The sequence below is a fragment of the Colletotrichum siamense genome, assembly GCF_013390195.1.
Source record: "Colletotrichum siamense strain Cg363 chromosome Unknown KSG_Cg363_contig04, whole genome shotgun sequence".
NCBI lineage: Eukaryota > Fungi > Ascomycota > Sordariomycetes > Glomerellales > Glomerellaceae > Colletotrichum > Colletotrichum siamense.
The window spans coordinates 164,230-186,661 of record NW_023501017.1 but is presented as its reverse complement, the minus strand read 5'-3'; the positions used below and the strand labels follow the sequence as shown (position 1 = coordinate 186,661).

At 51.5% G+C, this 22,432-nt stretch overlaps 6 protein-coding genes across 6 annotated transcripts; 3 read left to right on the top strand and 3 right to left on the bottom strand.

Annotated features, from left to right (window-relative positions):
• Nucleotides 1-46: 46 nt before the first annotated feature.
• On the bottom strand, nt 47-1,123 carry GUN-1 (Endoglucanase-1; the record flags this gene model as incomplete). The annotated part of the gene is made up of 2 exons (XM_036637808.1): nt 47-930; nt 988-1,123. The coding sequence occupies 2 exons, from the start codon at nt 1,121-1,123 to the stop codon at nt 47-49; spliced, it is 1,020 nt and encodes a 339-aa protein (XP_036495620.1).
• A 1,249-nt stretch (nt 1,124-2,372) lies between these two features.
• Nucleotides 2,373-5,192, top strand: katnal1 (Katanin p60 ATPase-containing subunit A-like 1; the record flags this gene model as incomplete). The annotated part of the gene is made up of 3 exons (XM_036637807.1): nt 2,373-2,561; nt 2,636-3,325; nt 3,381-5,192. The coding sequence occupies 3 exons, from the start codon at nt 2,373-2,375 to the stop codon at nt 5,190-5,192; spliced, it is 2,691 nt and encodes an 896-aa protein (XP_036495624.1).
• A 1,083-nt stretch (nt 5,193-6,275) lies between these two features.
• Nucleotides 6,276-8,036, top strand: helE-0 (3-ketosteroid 1-dehydrogenase helE; the record flags this gene model as incomplete). Its single annotated transcript, XM_036637806.1, has 1 exon — nt 6,276-8,036. The coding sequence occupies one exon, from the start codon at nt 6,276-6,278 to the stop codon at nt 8,034-8,036; it is 1,761 nt and encodes a 586-aa protein (XP_036495635.1).
• Nucleotides 8,037-8,437: 401 nt separating this feature from the next.
• sol (Calpain-D) lies at nt 8,438-11,593 on the bottom strand (the record flags this gene model as incomplete). The annotated part of the gene is made up of 2 exons (XM_036637805.1): nt 8,438-11,194; nt 11,249-11,593. 2 exons carry the CDS (start codon nt 11,591-11,593, stop codon nt 8,438-8,440), a joined length of 3,102 nt encoding a protein of 1,033 aa, XP_036495636.1.
• Nucleotides 11,594-19,601: 8,008 nt separating this feature from the next.
• Nucleotides 19,602-20,204, top strand: CGCS363_v005955 (uncharacterized protein; the record flags this gene model as incomplete). The annotated part of the gene is made up of 1 exon (XM_036637804.1): nt 19,602-20,204. The coding sequence occupies one exon, from the start codon at nt 19,602-19,604 to the stop codon at nt 20,202-20,204; it is 603 nt and encodes a 200-aa protein (XP_036495637.1).
• A 510-nt stretch (nt 20,205-20,714) lies between these two features.
• Nucleotides 20,715-22,008, bottom strand: nic1 (High-affinity nickel transport protein nic1; the record flags this gene model as incomplete). Its single annotated transcript, XM_036637803.1, has 2 exons — nt 20,715-21,190; nt 21,243-22,008. 2 exons carry the CDS (start codon nt 22,006-22,008, stop codon nt 20,715-20,717), a joined length of 1,242 nt encoding a protein of 413 aa, XP_036495638.1.
• Nucleotides 22,009-22,432: the final 424 nt, after the last annotated feature.

Genomic DNA, 22,432 nt, shown 5'->3' with positions numbered 1-22,432 from the left:
CAGATATCCCATGTCTACATTGAACCATCTACATTACGTCTCGTTGTTATAATAAGTAAGCAGCAAGTGCCAGCGACCAGGGCATGATGTTCATGACCCCCGTCGGAGCAGCCGCGTTGGTGCTGCTCGGAGTGCTTGAGGTGGCGGAGACTAGCATCTCAGAGGGGATGGTTGTCGTCGGCGTGGGCGTCTTCGATGTCTTGGCCGATGAAGTCGTCGAAGTCGAGGTCGTGATGTCTTCCGGGTCGCCTTGTCTGACGATGCTCAGGTTGTAGTTCTTGGCCTCAAAGTGAACCTCCTCTCCGGCATGCTTGATCTCTGATCCGAACTCCAGCTGGCCCAGGTAGAGCGCTCCGGAAAGCAGACCCTTCTTCCAGATGTACTTCAACAGCGGGCTGAAATCGGCGTCCGTCTTGGTCAGGTTGGTGCGCGACAGCCAAGAGAAGACATGCTGTCCGCCGTCATTCCAGCCGTGGTACAGAGAGAACTTGGTGCCGTCGATGGTGACGGTATCCGTGTCGGGCGTGGACTCGGCCCAGCCCAAAGGCTTGACCGTCGGCACCCACCACGGCCAAATCATAATCTCAAAGGGCGCGTTGAGGCCGGTGGAGTTGGTGATGTTGTCAGACAGGAACATATCTACGGCAACGTTGGCGTAGAGGCTGATGTCGTCGAATGCCTTGGCTTGCTCATCGGCGCTGGCGCTCTCCTTGCCCTTCACATACGTCTGCCATTCCGCGGTAAACTGAAGTCGCGAGACATTCCACAGCTGTACGGGCAATCTCGAAGGGTGCGCCTTCATGTAGGGGAATCCTTTTACAAGAGAAGCGTCACCTGTCCACTTGTAGGTGACATCGAAGCTGCGACCGCCATCATGCACGGCCATGCACTGGTAGCCGGAGCTGTCGTTGCCCCAAGCATTGTTGTTGACTAGAAGCCCATGTCAACAAGCCTCACTCACGATGGTATATGGGAGTGTTAACCTACAAGAGTATGGGACCTCAGTCGAGTTCCAGTGGTCAGACTGTCCGCAGAGGTTGATGTCGCCTTCAGCTGCAGCCACCGGTCCCAAATGAAAAACGGCCAAAATGGCGAAGAGAAGATGCGGCAATGCGAACGCCATTGTCGCGCGTGTAACGAGTGAACGCGGCGGCGTCTAGAGCACAAAAGTAACGAATGACGAATTCAGAAAATCATTAAGAAATTATAGAACAGACCCAGGCAAGCATCGATACCCCGACCAACAGCGACGGGAGTGTGCCACGAAGGTTCAGTGAGTGAGCGTGGATGTGCAGAACACGGAAAGTGAAAAAAAGACCCGGGAAATGAAATGAGAAAACATCGAAAAACACCACCACAACACACGAGTCCGCCCGCTGCTGGCTGCCACGCTGCCGCCTAGCTACGAACCTGGTCCCTGGGGCCACCACTGGGAAACACTTGGCCCAGGGCCAAGTTCCAACAAACTGGAGGCCCAGGCGCTGGGCAAACATCAGCCGCAAATGAGCAAATGAATCTTCGACAGTCCCACAGAAAAAGGAATAGGGGCAGTGTTTATGCTAACCGTTCTGGGAAACGAACAGGGGGTTTCCAGGAGGACGAGCCACCAAGTGGATTCTCGCACGCAAATCTGAGTGAGAAACAACCTGGGCACTTTGGGGCGAGATTGGAGGATTGACGCCACTGACGGCTGGTTTATTTTGGGATTCGTATTCACTAGCCACAATGGCACTCCTTGCTGCTGATGATCTTGGATGTTTAAGCCTCAACATCTCGGCCCCGGACCACCGATGATCCGGGTACTTTCATGCCATCTCATCTGCCTGAAGCTTCTCATCAATGTCATCTGCTCAAGAGACGGGCAGCAGGCCGCGTTGAGGTTTCTTCGACAAGAGCACGACATGCTGCGACACGCGTCACATGCGTCGCATGAGGCGTCAGAGTGATTGGAGATCGGTGACTGCGTACATCGTGGTCATGGCACGCGGCAGACTGGTCTAGCCCCCAGAGGCAAGCCGAGCCTCTCCGGGTGCAGTAACCGAATCGAGATAACGGTTTAGGCAGAGGGGCGCGTGGTGCATCACGACGATGACCGCCCTGCTATTGAGAGCCAACCGATACGTGTGAAACAAGAGGCACCCAATGGAAGCAAAACACGCTCATGACGTACTTGAGGCTGCACTGCTGATGCGAGTAAGAACAGGCTGTCAAGCGGGGTAAGGTACTCTACATCTGCCGGCGTCCAGAGTCTCTGAGCTCGTCCTCTGTAGCAGCGAGAGACTCGATGGCGTTGTTTAAATGCTAAAACATGTTCGCACTCTTGCTTACAGAGACAATTTTGGGAATCCTACTATCGACACAGTGAAAACATCATGACGAACAACGAAGGTGAAGAGATACCAACCGTTAGGGTCCCTTGGAGGGGACAGAAGGAACCCATGGAAGATTTCATGTCCTACGCTGAACGTGAAGGAGTGCCTGTTCCCAGTTCTGACACCCAAAGCGAAGATGAGGTCAACGATGCAGACGAAGATGCTGAAGAGGAAGTTGAGGTTACCCCTGTGAGTAGTGCTACTCCTACTGTTCACCTCAGCGAAACATCTGAAATACGTAGAAGTGCTGACCTTGAGAAAAGCAACCGCCCACAATTGAACTTCCACAGTGGCTCCTCGATAACTGCGTCACAACGACTGAGGAATGGAACGACCATCCAGAGTTCCTGCGTCTTCTGGACGACATACCCTCAAACAAGGGTGACAATTGCAGAGATGAGCTGGAAACATCTTCCAACCCCGAGCCAGCCGCAGACGTTTACGAAATGGGCTCGACCTTGTTCAATCCGCTCCTCGGACTTGTTCGCAGAGATGCCCCGTTGGAGGAAGACTTGCTCCCCAGATCTTGCGCCAGCAATGGCGTCAGGTTCACCAAAAACATCATCAGACTCCACACCTTCATGTCTGCAGCGTCTGAATCAACGGCCAACTTCACGAGAAACGTTGTCAAGCACTTCGCCAGGACAATCGACAGCGATCTCATCACCCTCACACGGGATGACCTTGAGGATCTAGGAGATCACTATGCACCCCCAGATGCATCAGACGCATCGAGCATTAGCAGCGACAGTTCTAGTGACTCCGACGACGACGAGGCCATGGGCAACTACCTGGACATCTTGTTGAACCGAGAGCCCTGGCAGCCGCCGCCACCGCCCTTGCCCCTTCCCTATGGTTGCCCACGTCCACCGCCTGGTGTCGTTAACGTATCTGAAGAAGGAGTTGCTCCGCATGACTGTTACGACTCGGAGGATGAAGAGCCAAAGAAACAGGTGAGCGCGGAAGCTCCATTCGAACTGGCCAACGACTGATGACACTACTCCACAGAAGTTCATCCCCTTTTGTGCTGTACTCAATGCACCACGCATCAAGAAGGCAAGCGACTCTCGCCCGGTACCCCTGATTGTTCACCTCTTCATCAGTGAGAGCGACCTCACGGCATCCTTGTTCCGAGACCTGCAAACTGCGATCCGCGATTACCCAGTCCGTCAGGGTATTCTTCTCGTCGTCACGACCGAGAGCCCTCCGCACAGCACGACCTATATATCGGGACAGCATCGTGGCCCCCCTGGACGGCTGCCTCTTCCGTTCGCTGCACCAACGGAAGTTCTCCCAGTCCGGTCTGTGGCCCAGGAGGCTCTGCTGAAAGCAGACGGCAAGCGTGAGCTACTATCTCGCAACATCAGAGACATCAAGAGATACATCCGCCGAGAGGAGAATCCCGGCTACGGCAGTTCTCTTCTTGCGCCATATGCCGAATGGTCATTCATAGATGGTTCGGCCATGGCTGAGCGGATGAGCCAGGTTTCTCTCACAGAGATGAGGCTCGAGTCCATTTCTCGTGCCATCGGCCAGCCCATCGAGGACGATAAGATAAGAAAGGCTGTTCTGGACTATGATGTCTTGTCCAAGACTCTCAAAGCCTGGAACGACTTCGGTGCTCCTTTGCCAACCCGAGCTCCTATGCCTATGCCCAAGCCTCCTCGTGGGATGCGGCCACCTGGGCGTGCAGGCGCTCCTCCTCCTCACCCGCCTTTCCCTGCCCCTCCCAGAGCCTTGGATCCTCGGAACGTTGTCGAGCCTCTCCAGGACTTGGATGACGAATGGGCCAAATTTCCTCCAGACGTCCAGAAGGTCATGCGCCAGATCACATACTTGCAGGGACCGCCATTCCTTTACTCCAAGTACTCGTGGGAGCGGAAGTTTTCCCATTGTCTCATTTCCCCGAAGGATATCGAGGTGGGCTGGGAGGACATCGCTCTCGAGCCCGCAGTTGAAGGCGCCATCCGGGGCATTATACGACAGCACGGCGAGGCCGCGGACTCCAAAAAATCGTACGGGCTTCTTCGTCGCTCCCACGTCGGCGGTACGCTCCTGTACGGCCCGGCCGGGACCGGAAAGACGCACCTCGCGCGTGTACTGGCTCGCGAATCTGGATCCACAGTCATCAATGTCTCTCTTGCGGACATTTCGGACATTGACTCTGAACCGAGACTACTCATTCGCGGCCTGTTCAGCCTGGGAACACTGCTTGCCCCCAGCATTCTCTTCTTCGACGAAGCAGACTTGTGCCTGGGAGCCCGAGAGAAGGCCGTAAACCACTTGGCCAAGGTCCAAATCAGCCAGATCCTGACCGAAATGAACGGACTGGGCGCAGCGAAGAACTTGCCGTTGGTCTTGCTCGCGACCAATGCACCCGGTGACCTCGACCCGGCGGTGCTCCGTCGCATCCCCAACCGGATTCACATGGGTCTCCCGTCTGCCGAGATGAGAGCAGAGATCTTCGAAATCGCTTTACGGGGTGAGATTCTGCACCACGATGTCGACTACTATCTCCTGGCTCTCATGACTTCTCGCTTCTCGGGTGCAGACATCCACCACTTGTGCGTCCAAGCAACCATTGCGTGCGAAACCTTTGTAGAAGTCGGCGTAGACAAGGGCAAGAGGATGTTGACTCAAGCCCTGTTCGAGAAGGTGTTGAAGAGAGTCAAGCCAAGCGTGAGCAAGGCATCACTGTCTGGCATTCGTAAGTTCGCCATGGAGTTTGATCCTGCGGCTGTCGAGACGATGGAGCCTTTGGAGACTGAGGAGTACATGGAGCAGGAGGATCTGTTTGTTGATGTGCCGGTGTTCAAATGAGCAGAGAGGACGCAATCTTAAGCTCTCTCATTCTTTTCTTTTTCTCTATCGCCCGGCCAGGCAAGACTGTCAACCGCTAGCAAGCTCACGGTCCTTTCTCAAATCTCAATAACAGAACAGGACCCCAATACTCCTGTACTCAAGCAACTGCCTCTCCTGTGAACTCACTTATACTCTATCTTGTCGTCGTCTTCGTTGTTACTATTACTTGTCGTCATCTACACCGTCACAATCTCTATTACAGTTTTTCTTAATCGAGTATATTGAATAAACCGGAAAGCTAGGTGGTCTCTACAGGAACCTCTAAGCTGGATTTGGCTTGGCAACTGAGCAATGTGGTACTTCAATTTGCCATTCCGGGCTTTTCCTGGCGTTACAATCAGATACCATCAACCGCCGTGTCTTGCCATCCGTTAATTTTGCGCACAGTCAATCTTCCCGGCATTCCATCAGTTCTTCAATTTGATTCACCAAGCCTTCGCGTCTGATCACCGCGACCCTTCTCGGTGAATGCCAAGACAAAGTCTCGTGGATGGCGTGGAGGGCGTGGGTTCCGCGGGGTGAGCTTCTTAGCTTGCCCGCACGTTAGCGTTCACCCATGCTTTCCAGAATGCTACTATCACAGGATTATAATCCCGGCCGTCCAATGCGAACGTTGCCATCAACCGAAGAGGGCACCGAAGTTCCGTCATCCGTTGCCCCACCATCCGAACGCTCCTTTCGAGGTACCCCTCATCTTACATAGACCCCTGAGTGTTTGTCATTGTGATTGCGTGATGACAGCCCTGGTGTTTGTCTGCTTGAGCTGCAGAATAGGAACTGCTAACACGGACGATGTACCGTCCAGATACTGTCTTGTATCTGCCTCTTCATCTCACGCGTTGAACCATGCCTGTGAAGGATGAACTCGGAGGCCAACACCGATTTGGATGACAGGATCGCAAACCCGGAATATCCAGCGAAGGATTTAAGATAGAGCTGGCAACCCAGTGATTATTTCCAATTGAAATTTTGTTTTATTGCCTGCCTATATGGCCCCCTCGATGTGAAATTCTCTGAGTTTTGTGAATCACTCTCCCCAAGATGATGCGCAGAGGCGTATTAGTCGCCGGCGCGTGCCTACGACCAGCCTCAATTCACCACACACGCCCCTTCACAACAACCCGTCACCTGCTCTCAAACTACAAAGTAGACGTGCTCATAATCGGCAGCGGCGCTGGAAGTCTAACAGCCGCTCTCCGCGCCAAACATCACAACCTGCGCGTCGCCGTCATCGAGAAACAGCCAACAATAGGCGGCGCATCCGCAATCTCAGGCGGCGGCCTCTGGATCCCAAACAACCCTGTATCCAACGTAAAGGACTCCAAACAAGATGCGCTGGACTACTTTGACCAAGCCGTCGGCGACGTCGGCCCTGCGTCTTCGGTGGTCCGCCGGCACGCATACCTCGACAACGCTCCCAAGATGATTGCGTTCCTCCAGGAGAAGGGCTTCGAGTTCCGCCCCAGCGACGGGTATCCCGACTACTACCCCAAAATGGAGGGCGCCATGGGGAAAGGAGGCGGAAGAACGATCGAGTCCAAGGCCTTCAACACGAAGAAACTCGACAAGAAATGGCAGGATGCGCTGCCGCCGCCAACTACGCCGGTGGCAATCTACACGAACCAAGCGCCCGTGATAATGCGTATGACGTCCTCCGTCAACGCCTTCACACAATCAGTCCGCGCGGTGCTCCCCTCCGTTCTCAAAATGCTCATCGGCCAGAAGCCTACCAGCTTCGGCCGCGCGCTGGTCGCCCAGCTCCTTTACCTCAACACCCACAGCTCCTCCCCGACCGACATCCGCCTCTCCACGTCCCTCACCTCCCTCACGACCGACTCAGACGGCACCGTCACCGGCGCGAAAGTGAAGACGCCCACGGGCGAGGAGACCATCGCCGCGCGCAGCCTGATCCTCGCAGCAGGCGGCTTCGCGCACAACGCCTCCCTTCGTAAGAAACACCTGCCATTCCCCTCCACCACGACCTGGACCAGCTCCCCTAAGGGAGACACGGGCGACGCCGTCATGGCCGGGATCAACCTCGGTGCCGCGACAGCTTTGATGGACGACGCGTGGTGGGGGCCTACCATCTTCGACCCCGTGACGGGAAAGCCTCACTTTGCGCTGATAGAGCGCTCGCGTCCGCACTGCATCATCGTCGACTCGGCAGGGAAGAGGTTCATGAACGAGGCAGAGTCATATACCGACGCCGGCCATGACCAGTATCAGCGGAACGAGAAGGTCAAGGCGATTCCCGCGTGGTTGGTCATGGATAGCAACCATCGCAATCGGTACATGCTCGGGACGGGCTTGTTTGCGAGGCAGAAGCCGCCGAAGAAGGCAATCGAGGAGGGAAAGATGTTCATGGCGGGTTCATTGGAGGAGCTAGGCTCAAAGATTGGAGTTGACGTGAAGGGGTTGAAGGAGACGGTTGAGAAGTACAACGTAATGTGTGAGAGAGGGGTTGATGAGGAATTTGGGAAGGGGGATAGTGCGTATGACAACTTCTTCGGTGACCCGGATGCTGGGGGGTTGAATCCCAACATGGGGCCGTTGAACAGGGCACCGTTTTATGCCATTGCAATCTGGCCTGGGGACCTCGGAACCAAGGGCGGCTTGCTGACGGATGAGCATCAGCGGGTGTTGAGAGAGAATGAAAGCATCATACCTGGATTATATGCGATTGGAAATACAGCTGCGAGTATCATGGGCAGAACTTACCTGGGAGCAGGATCCACGCTGGGCCCTGCCATGACGCATGGGTTTGTGGCTGTGGATCATATAGCCAGTCAGAAAAAGCCTTGAAGAAATTCCATACCAAGCAATATGATTTCATACGCAACGTACAGATGCATTAGTGTTGATTGGGCCGAAAAGACCAAATGAAGATCACGCTAATATTGAAATGCGAACTATGTGTTGCCGTAGAGAGCGAGCCAGCTTGCTCGTGAGCTCAAATGCTGTCATTGGGTCCCCTCGTATATCGTGACCCTATACAAGACTCCGTAATCAATGAAGCAAGAAAAATGATGTCTAGTCTCGCAAGATTTCGCACGCGATCTACCATCTGCTGCCACTTGCAAATGCGTGGTACAAGATCCGCTCTAAACGCCTCAAAGTAAATCGGACCCTAACCACGAAAAAGGCATCTCTACTATATCATGTACCATCATGTGCGTCATCAGTTTGTATACTCAAGTGCCCTTCTAGCACAACTCTTTGTTCGTCTCCAGTGGCGTCTCCTCGGGTGTGGCAACAACCTCTGGAGTCGAAGCTCCTGAATCAAGCTTGTCGTACTCTGTTGAGTCAACGCTCTTGTCCGACTTGGAGTCCTCGTTGGTTTCTTTGGTTTTATCTTCGATATTGTCTTTCTTCGCTTCGACTGTTTCCTTGACGTCCGACTCTTTCTTGACCGCGTCGTTTGGTGCAGCCTCCTTTTGCGCCTTGGTAGGTTCAACATCATCCTCGTCGACCTTGCTCTCGGGCTCCTGTTTCTCGCGCTCTCCGCCGGCGTTGGCCTGGGCATTGTCAAGATCAGCCTCACCCTTCTTGCCGATGGCGCCATCAAGGACTTCGCCGCCCTCCATGACGACGCGAAGCTCAAGATCCTCGTCCATGGAGTAGACGCGAACGCCAACAATGCAGATGGCATTCCAGGGGTCGGGAAGACCTTCCTCCTCCGACTCATAGCGCTCATCATGGGTTTTGGGTGGCCCCGCAGGTGTGGTACGAGGCTTCCTGACCATGTCGTCGTCGCTGTAGAGTTCTTCCCAATCGTCGACAGGTGAGTCGGAGGAGTCATCATCCGAGTCGTATACTTTCGCCGCAGGTGGTGGGGGTGGGGGCGCCGGTTGAACCACAGTCTTCTCAGGCTCCTCGGCCGTCTCCTTGGGCTCTTCCTTGAGCTCTTCCTCAGACACCTCCTTTGACTCTCCAGATTCATCCTTGGACACCTCTTTCGAGTCGTCCTTGGGCTCATCCTTAGACTCGGTCGTCGCTGCCTCGTCAGCGGTCTTGTCGTCAGGAACAGAAACTTCAGTCTTCTCAGTAGCCTCCGATGTAGACTTTTCAGTCTTCTCGACGGCATCCGTCTGAACAGACTTGTCCTCTGTCGGCTCCTCTTTGACAGCCTCAGTCTGGACACTTTGGTCCTTGGGCTTTTCCTCTTCCTGCTTTCTCGCCTCTTCCTCTTTGTTCTTGCTCTCTGCCTCGGCCTTCTTTGCTTCTTCGGCGGCCAGCTTTGCTGCTCCTTCAGCCTTGATCTTGGCTGCTGCTGCTTCAGCCTTCTTCGTTTCTTCAGCAGCAAGCTTAGCTTCTTCCTCAGCCTTCACTTTGGCAGCAGCTTCAGCCTTGGCGATTCTGCGTGCGCGTTTTTCGCCGTTCTTTTCCTTCTGCTTCTTCGTGATCTCGCGTGTCATGTGGCGTCTGTCCCACAACTTGCGACGCTCCTGCTTTCGGGAGTCGGAAGCTCTCTGCTGCTCCTTGATCTTTCGTAGTCTGGCGACCTCTTCGAGGTAGGCCGTCCCCTTGCTGTGTGCAAGGTCGTAGGCGGCGCCGATCTGCGCAAGCTTGTCGTTCTCCACGCGGTTGCGGCACTCGCGCTTGACAACGGATTCAACAGAAGGCAAATTGTTATCCCTCTCGCCGGCAACACTCATGTAGATGCTGTACTCGCCCGCTGGCATGTCCGGGAGTTCGATTGATACTGATCGCTCCATTAGGTAGTTGCCGTGGGAGCGGACAATGTAATCCTCGGCGCCAGGGCGGCTGCGCTCGTGGATACGGAAGTGGATGCGGAAGGTGTACTGTCCTTGGAGACCCTTGAAGTACCGCGTATCCAATTGAGACAGAACGAGGACTAAGGGGCCATCCTTGGATAGGGTAATCTGGAAATTCTCGTGGAACTGAGGCTTCCACGGAACCTCGACACCTATCCACTTCTGGGTGCATCGCCAGGCAGGGTCACGAAACAGCCTCGTTCTGTCGATGTGCTGGTACTTGCGAAGGAAGTCTTCGTAGTTGATCCAGAAAACAGAGTCGTTGCCAAAGTGGTAACCAAGCTCTTCCTGGACGTCGGTCGTCCATTCCTTGGACCCGTCAGACCAAGCACCCTCCCACAAGCCCTTGCGGACCTTGCCCCAGGGGTTTCTCATTTTGATGAGACGCTCGCCGGACTTGATTGTCCTCGCCTCCATAATAACGTATGCGTGGCCCTCAGAGATGCCATCTCTGTCGCCATAGCCTCCGTCGAGGAGACCAGTGCTCGCACCAAACAGGAATTCCTGGTTGACCTTGGAGAGCTCATTCTCCCAGAAACCCTCGGTGTCAAGTATATCGGATGTAAGGAGCTCGGTAGTGACGCCACCCGTGAGGTCCTCCAGACCTTCGCCGATCCAGCCACCGGCCAGGGAAGCGAAGTCGCCGTGGGCCTTGGCGTATGCCTTCTCTAGCAGGGGCACCCACGTCTCGTTCTGGTCCTTGCATTGGGCAAAGAAGAGGGCCTTGGAACCGGTCTGATACGTTTGGCGGTAGACCCGCTCAACGTCCTCGCGGTCGATCTGCTGCAGAAGATCCCGCTGCATGCTGGGTGAGTCCCAACAGGGCGATTTGAGGTAGAGCTTGTCATCGATGATGGAGTAAATCCACTCGCCATCTCTGTAGAAGACGAAGCCATAGATGCCGATGCGCGTGTCGTATTCTACGCAAATCTTCTCGATGCCGCCTTCTACAGAAGCGAGAGCGGTCAAGCTAGCCATCAGCCAGCAATCTCCCAGACTTCCCTGCTTGACGTCTCCGCCGTTCAGGTTCTTCATGAAGGTGGGTTTCTCGAAAATTTCGTGGATGCGCTTGACAGCTTTGGGGACCGAAGCGCTGGGGTTGGAAAGTGTTGTTCGGGAGAGCTGCCACTTTGTAGAACCCAGGGTGTTGAGGCAGTGTCCCTTTTCCCACTTCAAATCCCAGTCCTAATGGGAGATTTAGCTACAAAGTGTGCTACGAAGGCGATAGTCGTCACTCACCAGGTCCCAGCCAGGGTCTCTGTAGCGCATGTTGACTCTCCTGCACTCCTGAATGATTTTCTTGACTTTTCGACGGCATTCCTCCACAGCCCGCTCGTAGCCCGCAGTCAACAGCTCATTCGGCTTGTCTGCGCTTGCAGGAGGCAGAACAGGGTCGAAGGGAAGCACGGCGAGGGCCTTGTTGAACTTGCGGTTCTGGAACTTCTTCCAGATACGGTTGATGGACTGCTGAGGGGGAGCCTTCTTCTTCTTTTTCTTCTTTTGGTCATTATTATTGTTCGAGGCCGGGGCGGGCTTTGGGCGACGGTAGTCTTCCGACTCCTCGGAGGAGCTGTAGCCGTGCATGTTGGTGGTGGGACGAGTACAAGGACTCGAGAGGTACGATTTAGAGGTCAATTGGTTATGGAGAGTCAACGAGAGGAGGTTGACGGGAGAGTTGGGGGAGGGAGCAATTATCTAGAGCGGCGAACAGGTTGTGGGCGTCCTGCGCTTGCTGTAGTACACGGGTCAGTTACGGAACAGGTTGGGCGTGGTTTGAAGTGAGTGACGAGCAGCCCAAGGCCGAAGCACAGACGGGACGACTCAGTGACGGAAACGAGAGAGAAAGGTTATGGAGGGTATCGGTTGGAAAATAGTTGAACGCGAGTCGTGGATGGCGAGAGAAGGGTCTTAAGAAGGGAAACGGAAACTCGGGGTACTCGGTGTCTGGGGGGAGGGTGGGATAGACAAGGAGGGCGTACCTGGTCAGCGAGTCGCAGCCTCGCGGTATGTATTGGACGATCTGACAAGCGCGAGTCGACGAGAAGCACGACAGGGAAGACGGAGTGGGTGTGATTCGCATTCACCGCATCAAGGCGGCTGGGTCTGGTGGTCTCGCCATCGTGTCTACCGCAGTAGCTGTCTGGCTCTGCTGCTGGGGGGCGGCGCATCCGCATCAAGTGATGAAGTGCTGGGCGACCCACCACCCCCGGGGGAGCGGCGGCGAGGACGGACGCCGGCATGGGATGTGGAGATGGGTGAGTGTGAGGTGAGATTCACAGTGTTGTTTGCTCGAAGTCGAGGAACATGTTCGAGTACAGATACACGCGCGCCAGGATCCATGCCGAAGGACGTGGAGCGGAACATGGGCGGGGCAAGGGTCTGGCTTGGCATAGACCGGTCGTTTCCAGGGTTCGAAAGCGGCACCCGGACGCCCAAGGGTCTGGTCGAGTCTGGCGGTGGGAGGACGACGGAATTGAGAGAGATTGTGGTGACCTGGTTGGGTGTGTTGGGTTTGTTTTTGCGGGAGGACAAAGCCGGGAGTTGGAAAAGGATGGACGCCGCACGGCTGAGAAGGGTGGCGGTGGTGGTGGTGGTGGTGGTGGTGGTGTTGATCGGAGGTTGTGAAGCCACAGTATTGGAGGCAAGACACAGAACCTTGGAAGCAAGAGGCAAGACAACCTGGGGCAAGAAGGAAGAAGGGACGATACCTGCATCAGTCTGGTAGGTACTTCCTTCCGCGCTAGTGCCACGAACTGCAGCCTTCAGCGACTTTTAGCTGGGTTCTTCAGGGTCCAGCCGGGGTGCCGTTAGGTAGGTACCTTACTGATAAGAGATCCTCCTTCCCGGTAGATAAGCAAAGCAGGGCGGTTTAGGTTCCTTATCCGTCAGGGAAGTCAGACCCGGGAGGAAGGAGGCGCGAACTGGCTCTCACTCACCTTCCTTCGCTCTTCTCTCCGTTTTCCTTTTTCTCTCCAAGGTTCTTCTTAGAACTTTTACTCTTTGTTCTCTACGTATCTTACCCAAGTTACCTTAACCTGCAACATTACCGACTTCCCGTCCTCCGCCACATGTGCTCGGATCCGGTGCCATGTCAGGAAGATGGAACCGACAATCGTCCCTCGTCCCGACGCCAACTCCAACTAACTTCCAACTCCACGGCGCCATCGGTTAACCAGCCATGCCAGCCTGGTCTTGGTCGCGGTGGCATCCAACATCCAGCCATCCCAACGTCCCCGGCCGACCTTACCGATGGGGCCTACGACAACCCCGGTACCGGTAAACAGGGGCCTCTGGATGGACACTGGATGCCCACAATGTCCTCGGCCCAGGTTCCCCGGGTGCTACCCAGCAACAGTCGCGAATAAGAACCCACTGGGTGTTCTTGGGGGCTGAATTCAACGGCCGACATTCTGCCAGCAACTACTCTGCCGAAATGCTTGCAGATGCCTGCTAACTGAGAACTGAGGCTATCTCCAGGCGCAAAACGGTCCAACCATCGCCGGCTGCCTCAAAACTACCCGAGGAAAGCCTCCAAAATCTGACATATCTACCGTCAGACTTGATTTTGAGAAAACCATTGGCCTTGACCTTGATGGTCTAGTCCAGGCAGCTGCGTCACTTGACGCCGTTTCCTTGCCGCCGGCCCCTTAGCAGAGCCGCGTCGCTTACGACTTCTTCTCGCAATCAGGCTGGCTTAGCCTCTCGTAACCCCGCGATGGGAAAGGCACGAGAGGCTGAGCTTCAGCTACTGCATAGTACATTGATATGATACGCGTCCCCCGCCGACAATTCGCTGCATTTTGCAGTATGCCGTCAGCATCGGCCATGCACCCATCAGCATTCATCATCACGAGCTCTTTCTTCGCGGCCGCCGTCAAACATCGCGCAATTTACCTTCTCCGCAGTAGTATTTCTACTTTGCGCATTTCAAAGGCTCCTACCTTGCCCATGCAATTTGCGTTCAGGAGACAGACACTGCCTTCAGCTCCTCCAGGCAGAAGTACCCGGCGCGGCAATATCTAATCTGCTCAGCCCTTGACGATCTCTTTCTTACCCCAGGATTCACCCCAAGATAAGAGCAACGCACGCGATAGCCCAGCATGTCACTGCCTCAATCCGCACCCAACCAACGCCTCCGCCTACCACTTTTGGCTTAGATTGCTGACTTTCTCAGTGGACAGCCAGACGTACGCAGTAGGTGGAATATCTGCGCTCGACATCGACTGGAACTTGATCCAAGGACATTGTCCCCTCCAATGGGTGTACGGATATTGGCTCCCTTGACGATAGATAGGTGCTCAATAATCCGGGGATTCCCATGCGACACATGTGTCGACATGCCAATCACCCAATCCCGTCGTCCCTGCTGTACGAGTCGACCACAATGGCATGGCATAGGCCTCCATTGCCCCTGTCCACCACCCGACTTCCCTGTAGCTGCACGCTGCAGGAGGTTGTGGCAAGGGCCGAACTTCTTAGCGAGTCATCCCGGGAAGAAGTCAGCGTCTGTCACTAAACAAAGGACCGCGCATTACAACAGTCCAGTGCTGGGAGCACAGCACAGCAAAGCATAACCCAACGGTCCCCTGACGGCCGAACTGCTTCCCATCTCAAGCCAGCAGAGCGGCCATTCTCAGCCTCAGAATCACTACGCGGCTCGTCCGCCTTGTCTGCCAGACGCTTGAGAGCCTGTTTCGTGGCATCCAAAAGAATGCTGCATCCCGGAACGAGCCAAAATGGACTTCCGACCGCTGTCTTACCCTCCCGCCGCACCTCGATAGGGAACACTGCATTTGCAGTGCATTTCTCAGGCTGCATTGTTCGACAACGTGGTGCTCTTATCTCGAGAACACGAAGCATCATGTGCATTCGAACGCCCTCTACTTTGTCATCAACCCGACCACCGCCCGACGACACATGCTACATTGCATTGCGTCCCGACCCATCCGCTCGGCAGACAGTCAGTCTACAGTGTACACGCAGAATTAGGGAGTGCATTCCTTACTCCTGTACAGATACTCGGGCTACACGGCGCGGTACATCGATGATTGGCATCAGATGAGACGACTCGGACCCAGACTGATTCGTGTCACTCGACGGAATAGCCACAGCGGGACAGCGGAATTGAGAAAACGCTGCCACTGCGAAAAGAAAAAGAACTTGTAATCTGCTAATTTAGTAAAGATTTTTGGGTCGGTGTGGATGGACCCTGATCGTCCAAACCACCAGAAACACGCCAGTGGCGAGAGAGCCCAGCCCAAAAGACCGACCGATGCTCGTTCTGGCGCTGTGACTGTCGGAATCACTGAAGGCGCTGGAGTATCTCGCTGCAACCCTCTGCAGCACAGTTACTTTGGCACTGGTCTAGGTACCCGGGGATGTTAGTCAGCGCTACGCGTGCGCTAAACACCCCCTCCTCACGTAGGGGGGGAAAAAACCCCTTGCCACGGAAAAAACCCCTTGCCACCTAAGTCGACCCCCTATCACCAAAAGCATCATTTTCCCACCCAAATTACCCGTTTTTTCGACTAGATATAGACTAATTATACTACTTTTTTCACTCTATACCTTTATATAAGTGACTAGGATGCCTTACTAGTATGAACTCCACTTCAGCCTAGCCTAAAAAGCAGCTTAAGTTATCTACGCGCAATATATACGCACTAACTAAGGCCTCTAATATAGCTACTAGCCTACCTCACCTCCTACCTCTATTAAGAAGGTAGCTAAGGCTTATAAAGTTAGCTATACTACTATTAGTAACGCTCTAAAGCATCTTAAAACTACTAAAAGCTTCTCTAAAGTAACCTAATAAAGTAGCTAGCTAAGAGCTATTACCCCTAGTAAGGATACTACCCTTACTACTTTTACTATATAGCTATATAAAGTAAGGTTTCCAGCTTCTCTAGCTATAATCTAAGAAATAGCAAACGCTTTCTAGGTCTCTAAAAGCTAGCTCCTAATATCTAACTAGTAGTTTACTAGCTAGAAAACTAACTACTTAAAGCTCTAAGTCTCTAGATTAATTAAGCTAATAGAGATCTACTAGAAGGGTGCTAAATATAATCTAGCGCTAATTAAGGAGTAGTTTAACTAATATAAGTTTACTATTAGCTAATATAAACTTAAGCCTTTAGAGATCTAAAATACTAATAAATCTAGCTACTATATTAGCTACCTTACTAGCTAAAGGTATATTATTATACTATAGGGTAAGCTAAAGCAAAATATAGCTTTAGAGGTTATTAATTTAGCTAACTAAGAGTTATATACTTTTATAAGGTGTAATAACACTATTAGTGAGGCTATACCTACCTATATAATCTTTAAGATATAGCTAATTACTATATAGGTTAAATATAACATTAGGGAGGGGGTATGCTTTATATAGTTACCTACTACCTTCTCTAACTAAGAGATTATATTAGATTATATTAAGCACTTTAATACTTAGTTATATAAAAGCTTAGCTAGGTATTAGAGGCTAAGTTTTAGTATAGAGGAGTATTTTAGAGTTAATACTTATAGCTACTATTCTAATAACCTATATATCTCTAGTATAAAGCTGAGGTATTAAGCTAAGTATATAGAGATAGCTTAATATACTTCAGCTGAGAGACTATATTAATTACTACTTCTAGATAGCTTCTCTAGCTATATTAATATTACTCTTATAGAATATTATTAAGATTATAATATTATTATTAGGTTTTTTCTGCCTTATGCTATATATCTATTATAGCTAATAGATATTAAAGTCTTCTAGCTATTTAAAAGTTATTAATAAGAAGCTATATAATATTAACTCTATAAGGGTGCCCTTATATTTACAAGAGGTAACTTTATTAGAGCCCTTAGCAGTATAATAGATACTACATTTACACTAATAAATATTATAAAAGGTTTTAAAAAGTTAAGTATTTAGCCTATATAACTTAAGGTTATACTAAAATAACTTATAAGGAAGATATAAGAAGCTAATATTACTATGCTAGCATACCTTCTCACTTACTTACTATATATAGATCGCTTTACTAAAATAGACCTTCTACTTAATTATATTACTACTAAGTATATACCCCTCTTTAGTTTACTTACTTACTAGTAATTTCACTATATAACTAAATATCTTAAAGAGGGTTAGGTTATAGTTAATTAAGGTAAGAAGTTTATATAAGATAGGAATATATACCTCTTAATATTATATAAGAAGATCTAAGTGAGGTAAGTAGTAAAGTTAAGCTACTTATTTATTATAAGTATAACCTTCTTAGAGATTATTAAACACTATAAGAGGTAGGTAGCAGAAGTTATATAGGTAGAGATTAAGTGTTAATATGCCTATATAAAAAAAGAGGCTAAAAAGTAGTATTTAGAGGTGTGCGCAGAATATTTAAAGTTTAAAAAGTAGTAAGTTAATAGTAAGGTAAAGATATTAACCTTTAAATAGTAGCTCTACTATACTAAGAAAGATATTAACTTTATTACGTTTAACCTAAAAGACCTTTACTAGTTTAATAAGCTTCAGCTAAAGTTTATAGTTAATATAATTAACTTTAACCTTAAGCTACTACTAAAGGATATCCTTAACTATATAAAATATACAGTAAGACCTCTTAGTTAGTTAGATATTAATTAACTACTATTAGAGGTAGCAGAAGTATCTACTAACCTCACACTTAACCTAAATATATTTATTAAGGTTAATAATCTTATTAAAGATACTGTTAATAATATAGCGTCAGAATTAACTATTAACTTTAATATTAACTTTAATATTAATAATAATATTATTAATAAGTCTGAACTACTTACTTTACTTATACTAAAGACGCTAGTTATACCTACACTAGTAATAGGGCGTAAGTTAATATATTACACTATTATAGAGGGTCTTAACGTTTAGAGGGTATAAAAAGTACTAAAATAAGCAGAAATAACGCCTCTAGTAATATAAAGTTAATCTTAGAGTTATTATACTTAAAATAAGCTAATAAGTAAAGATATAATAATTATAAAGTTATAAGTAGCTATATAGTTAATTTAAATATACTATTAGATTATATATATTAAGATAATTATAACTATTATACTTTTATTATAATATAATATAGTTATAAGTAGTAGATTAATATATAAAGTTAGTGATTATAATAGTGAGGTATTAAAACTGGCACTTTTAGTGTTTTGGGTGGCAAGGGGTTTTTTCGCTAGCAAGGGGTTTTTTCCCCCCCTACGTGAGTAGGGGTCTTTAACGTAAGCCTGTGACGCTAGGACCCCCAGGTACTGCGTATTGCTAGGGTCACCGTTTTGGAGCAAGGTCTGGACCAAGGGACCCCTATCGGATCCTGTCCGTCGCCTCACCGACCACACCGCAATTCCTCCGATCCCGCAGTCCGGACCGTTGAGATGCGCAGTCAACTGCATGCGCATCGCAACAGTTCATGCCAGTTTGGTCACACAAACTGTATCCTTTCGTTTCAGCAGTCCATGTTTTTCCTCATATTGCTCGTTGTTTACTCCTCATGTGTTCGCGGTTTAGAGGTGGGCTGGCTGAGATCAGACATCAGACAAGACAGCTCGCCTTAACCAACTAGCGAGGTTGTCGGTGGGCCAGCCCCAGCTTGTTTCTAGGGAACATCCGAGACCTTGTCGATTCTATCCGCAGAACCCTGGCGATTTACCAATATTTGACCCAGTCACATATTCGTACGGGGGTTATCATCAGACCCCTACTTCGTACTCATCAGTCAATTGCGGGTTGAGAACGAGCATACCTTATGATTCAGCCTACATTAAGTTTCCTGGGACTAGGGAAGCACGCGCGACACCGAAGGGTCACGATAGGTGTATAGGTCATATATAGTGAATACTAGCGGTCGAAGCTTCCATCTAGGTCCCGTCTATCTCGTCGGATCTTGGTACAGTGCGGGTCGGTCCGCTGAGCTGCACAGCAGGAACCCAGTGTCCATTGCCGTATGTCGACTCGCGAAAGCTCTGGGCGAGCTCGTCAGTATTGATTCAACGATTTTTTCCACGTGTTAATTAGACCTCGCTACTACGGCCTATAGGGGTACTCATCGTGACATAGGTAACAGTCAGAGCCGCCAGCTTTTTTGTATTCCTCATAAGACAAACTACTACTATAGGGACGGGACCATAGCTACCTAATGAACTTATCTCTAAAGATCATATTGACAAAAGGGTCATGTTGTACTGTCTATCCAAGTCCTGAGATTTTGCTTCTTTCCAGCACCTTTGTGAACAAACCTGTTGGGCCAGCCAGTCGAAGATGGAACTTTATCCCCCATACCTTTGGTCGGCCATCGTTAAACTCGCCTGTTCCATGATATGCATCAAACCCTGGCTGTGTGCCCGCCGTCCATGTTGTCGGAGATACGATGCTAAAGTTTTGTGTGCAAGTGGTCAGCCATGACGGTTCTTCACAGATGGATCTACCGGAATAGCTCTCGATGGGCTATATCTGCCTCGCATCTGCTCAAAACATGCTGCATATTCTTCCTTTGGGGGACCATAACCGCCGCATCTTGATACAGCATCTTGAAGGCGTAAGCTATCTTCACTAATCATTATGTTTAGCAAAGAGATTCGAGCGGCGGCTATCGAGGCCATCAAGGCAGCAGCCCAAAGAAGAAGGGAGGAGATGGTTGCAAAAGTTGGTAGGCAGTTGTACGCTCTGTCTGCCGCCCAGAACAGGGCCAACTTGAACTCTTCCGTGGCGTCATCGAACGCTGTTCATGGTGGAGAGCAGGATGCGAACTATGGGGCTTCTGCAAACTCCAAGAAGGAGAAGAAGAAGCGGAAGGAGACGGTCACGTCTCCCTCTTCCACCGACCAGCAGACGACAGATGATGCGTCTGTAACCGGGGAGTTATTGGACCCCGAGACCGATAGTATGTGCCCTTGTATGGGGGAGAGAGAAAAGAGAGGGAGTATGTGTGTACCCCGGCTAACTCGTTCAAAGAAAGCAGCTCTTCCCCTTCGGCTGGCCCCTCATCTGGCCCTTCGTCTGGCCCTTCTTCTGTTTCTTCGCCTGTCACTTCGCCTATCTCCTCACCTGTCTCCTCACCTATTTCTTCGACTGTTCCTTCGACTCTTCTCTCGACTGTTCCTTTGGCTGACCCTAACCAGCCACCCGCGACTGTCAGGAAAGGGCTCCATCGGGCCATGGTGAGCGGCTTATTGCACAAGCGGCGGGAATGCGAGCAGCAGAGAGCCGCGCAGATCAAAGCCAACGAGGCTCGATCTCGTGGCCTGGCGCAGATTGCTCACCCTAACCCTTCTGCAAGCACAAACGCATAAGACGAGACTGACAACGTCACGACGAGCGGTATGGACACATTCAAGATCATCATGAGCAGGTTGTTTGAGGTGTTTGTCGGGATAGCGGGAAGATTCATTGGGTCTCTTTTGTAAACGATCATTCATGCATCAGATTTTGGAAGAATGCCGAACAACAGGTAGCGAAAATAAATCAGCGTGGGAGGTGATGACATTGGCTTCGGGATACACTGCGAACATATCATCCGTGCCAGGTCTTCCAAAGACGCCAAGAGGTGTGTGCCTGGCTAAACAGAAAGTATGTTCTCGGCCCGCAAAAATTGTGTTACCTTCATTCCACCAAATACAAAGTCTATCTAAGTTGTATCTCAGTGATGTCTACCCTGCATCGTGTATCTACCATCTACTGTATAAGTCGCAAATCCCTCTCGCTCGCCTCAGCATCCTTCTTGGAAGCGGGCTCTTGCGTCGTAACAGCACCATAACTCGGCCCCTCCGCCGGTTCCAAAGCCTCCTCCTCAGCGGGTACCAAGATAGCCCTCTCCTGGTTCTTGCGGTCCATCCTCGCCCTCCACGGACGGTACACCAGCACTGATCCAAGCCCAACAACCACGAACAGTCCGCAGATACTGCCACCGATGATGTCAAAGTGCTCACCGATAGCGTCCACTCCGTTCCAGAAGCTTCCCTCGGGCTCGGCCACGTTCGCGACGAGGGAGAGGACCTGGATGATGCCGATGAAGGCTGAGACAAACACCGTGATGCCGGTGAGCACGATGGAGTAGTACAAGATCGCGACCCTGTCTCTCGAGAACGCCTTGGATGTGTAGAGTGCCATCATGAGCGCGCCGTCGGTGGTGTCGAGGAGACACATGCCAGCTATTCTAATCGTCAGAGGAGCCCCTCAACGTCTGCCTCATACAAGACTTACCAGTAAAAAGCACGGGAAAGATGAGAATCAGCCAGATGCTCGTGCCCTGCGCGCCATGCACGCTACTTAGTCCCAGAATTGCAATCTCCGAACTCGTGTCGAAGCCCAGCCCAAACAAGATGCCCAGGGGAAACATTTTCCACGGCCGATCAACAACTCGAAACACCTTGCGGAACACGTTCGCAAGGAATCCCTCGCCCTCCAACTTCAGATTCGTCGCCGCCTCCTCGTCCTCCTCCTCAACCACCTCTCCAGTAAGCGCCCTCCTCCTCTCCTGCTCCAGCACAACCCTCAGCCTACGGATGAGCTTGTACAGAACCCACCCGTTCCCAGCGCAAAGCAGCAACAGGAACGCAGCGCTAACGCTCGTGCCGATGATGTTGCCCACGCGCGTGAACCCGTCAAACCGGTCCCTCAGCGCGCCGCTCGTCGCAGCAACAACAACGCACGTCACGATCACGATGGTGCTGTGGCCCAGCGAGAAGAAGGTGCCGACGGTGACGGGGCGCTGGCCCGAGGCGATCAGGCGGCGGGTCATGAGGTCGATGGCGGAGATGTGGTCGGCATCGAGGGCGTGGCGCAGGCCGAGCACGTAGGAGAGGGCCGCGGGGGAGATGAGGGAGGGGTGGAAGTGCAAGATGATGCCGGCGACGATCCAGATGGCGATGTTGATGGAGACGAGGAGGGCGATGATGCGGATTGTCGGGGCGGGGATGCCGTGGAGGAACGGCGGGATGGGGAGGGAGGGCACGCGGAAGCGCGCCATGGTGAATGACTGGTCTGCGATGTCGAATCACACAAGATGGGGGCTCTCGAAGATGAGACTTCAGAAAAGGATGAGTGAGGAGAAGAAAGAGGGAGAAGTGAGGTTGAAATTTGGAGTTCACAAGACCACTTTTCAAAACGCCCAGCCGGCGGGAAGCAGATGGACGGCGTGCCCTCCGGCCGGCCATTACCGATCGCCCCCACCGCGGGCTCTGTACTACCCTACCTTGCAGTACGCCAACGCATGAAAAGTAGCTCACTTCGGGCCTGATGGCGTGCGCAAGTATCTGCGCTGGCTGGCAGAAGTGTGCCGGAGGGGAAGCAGGATGACCACCATAACCCCTCCATCTTTCTGCTGTGTTATCTTATCTGTCGCATGGAGCGGCCGGGGGCAATGCGGGGACCTTGTGTGGGGTTCAGACATG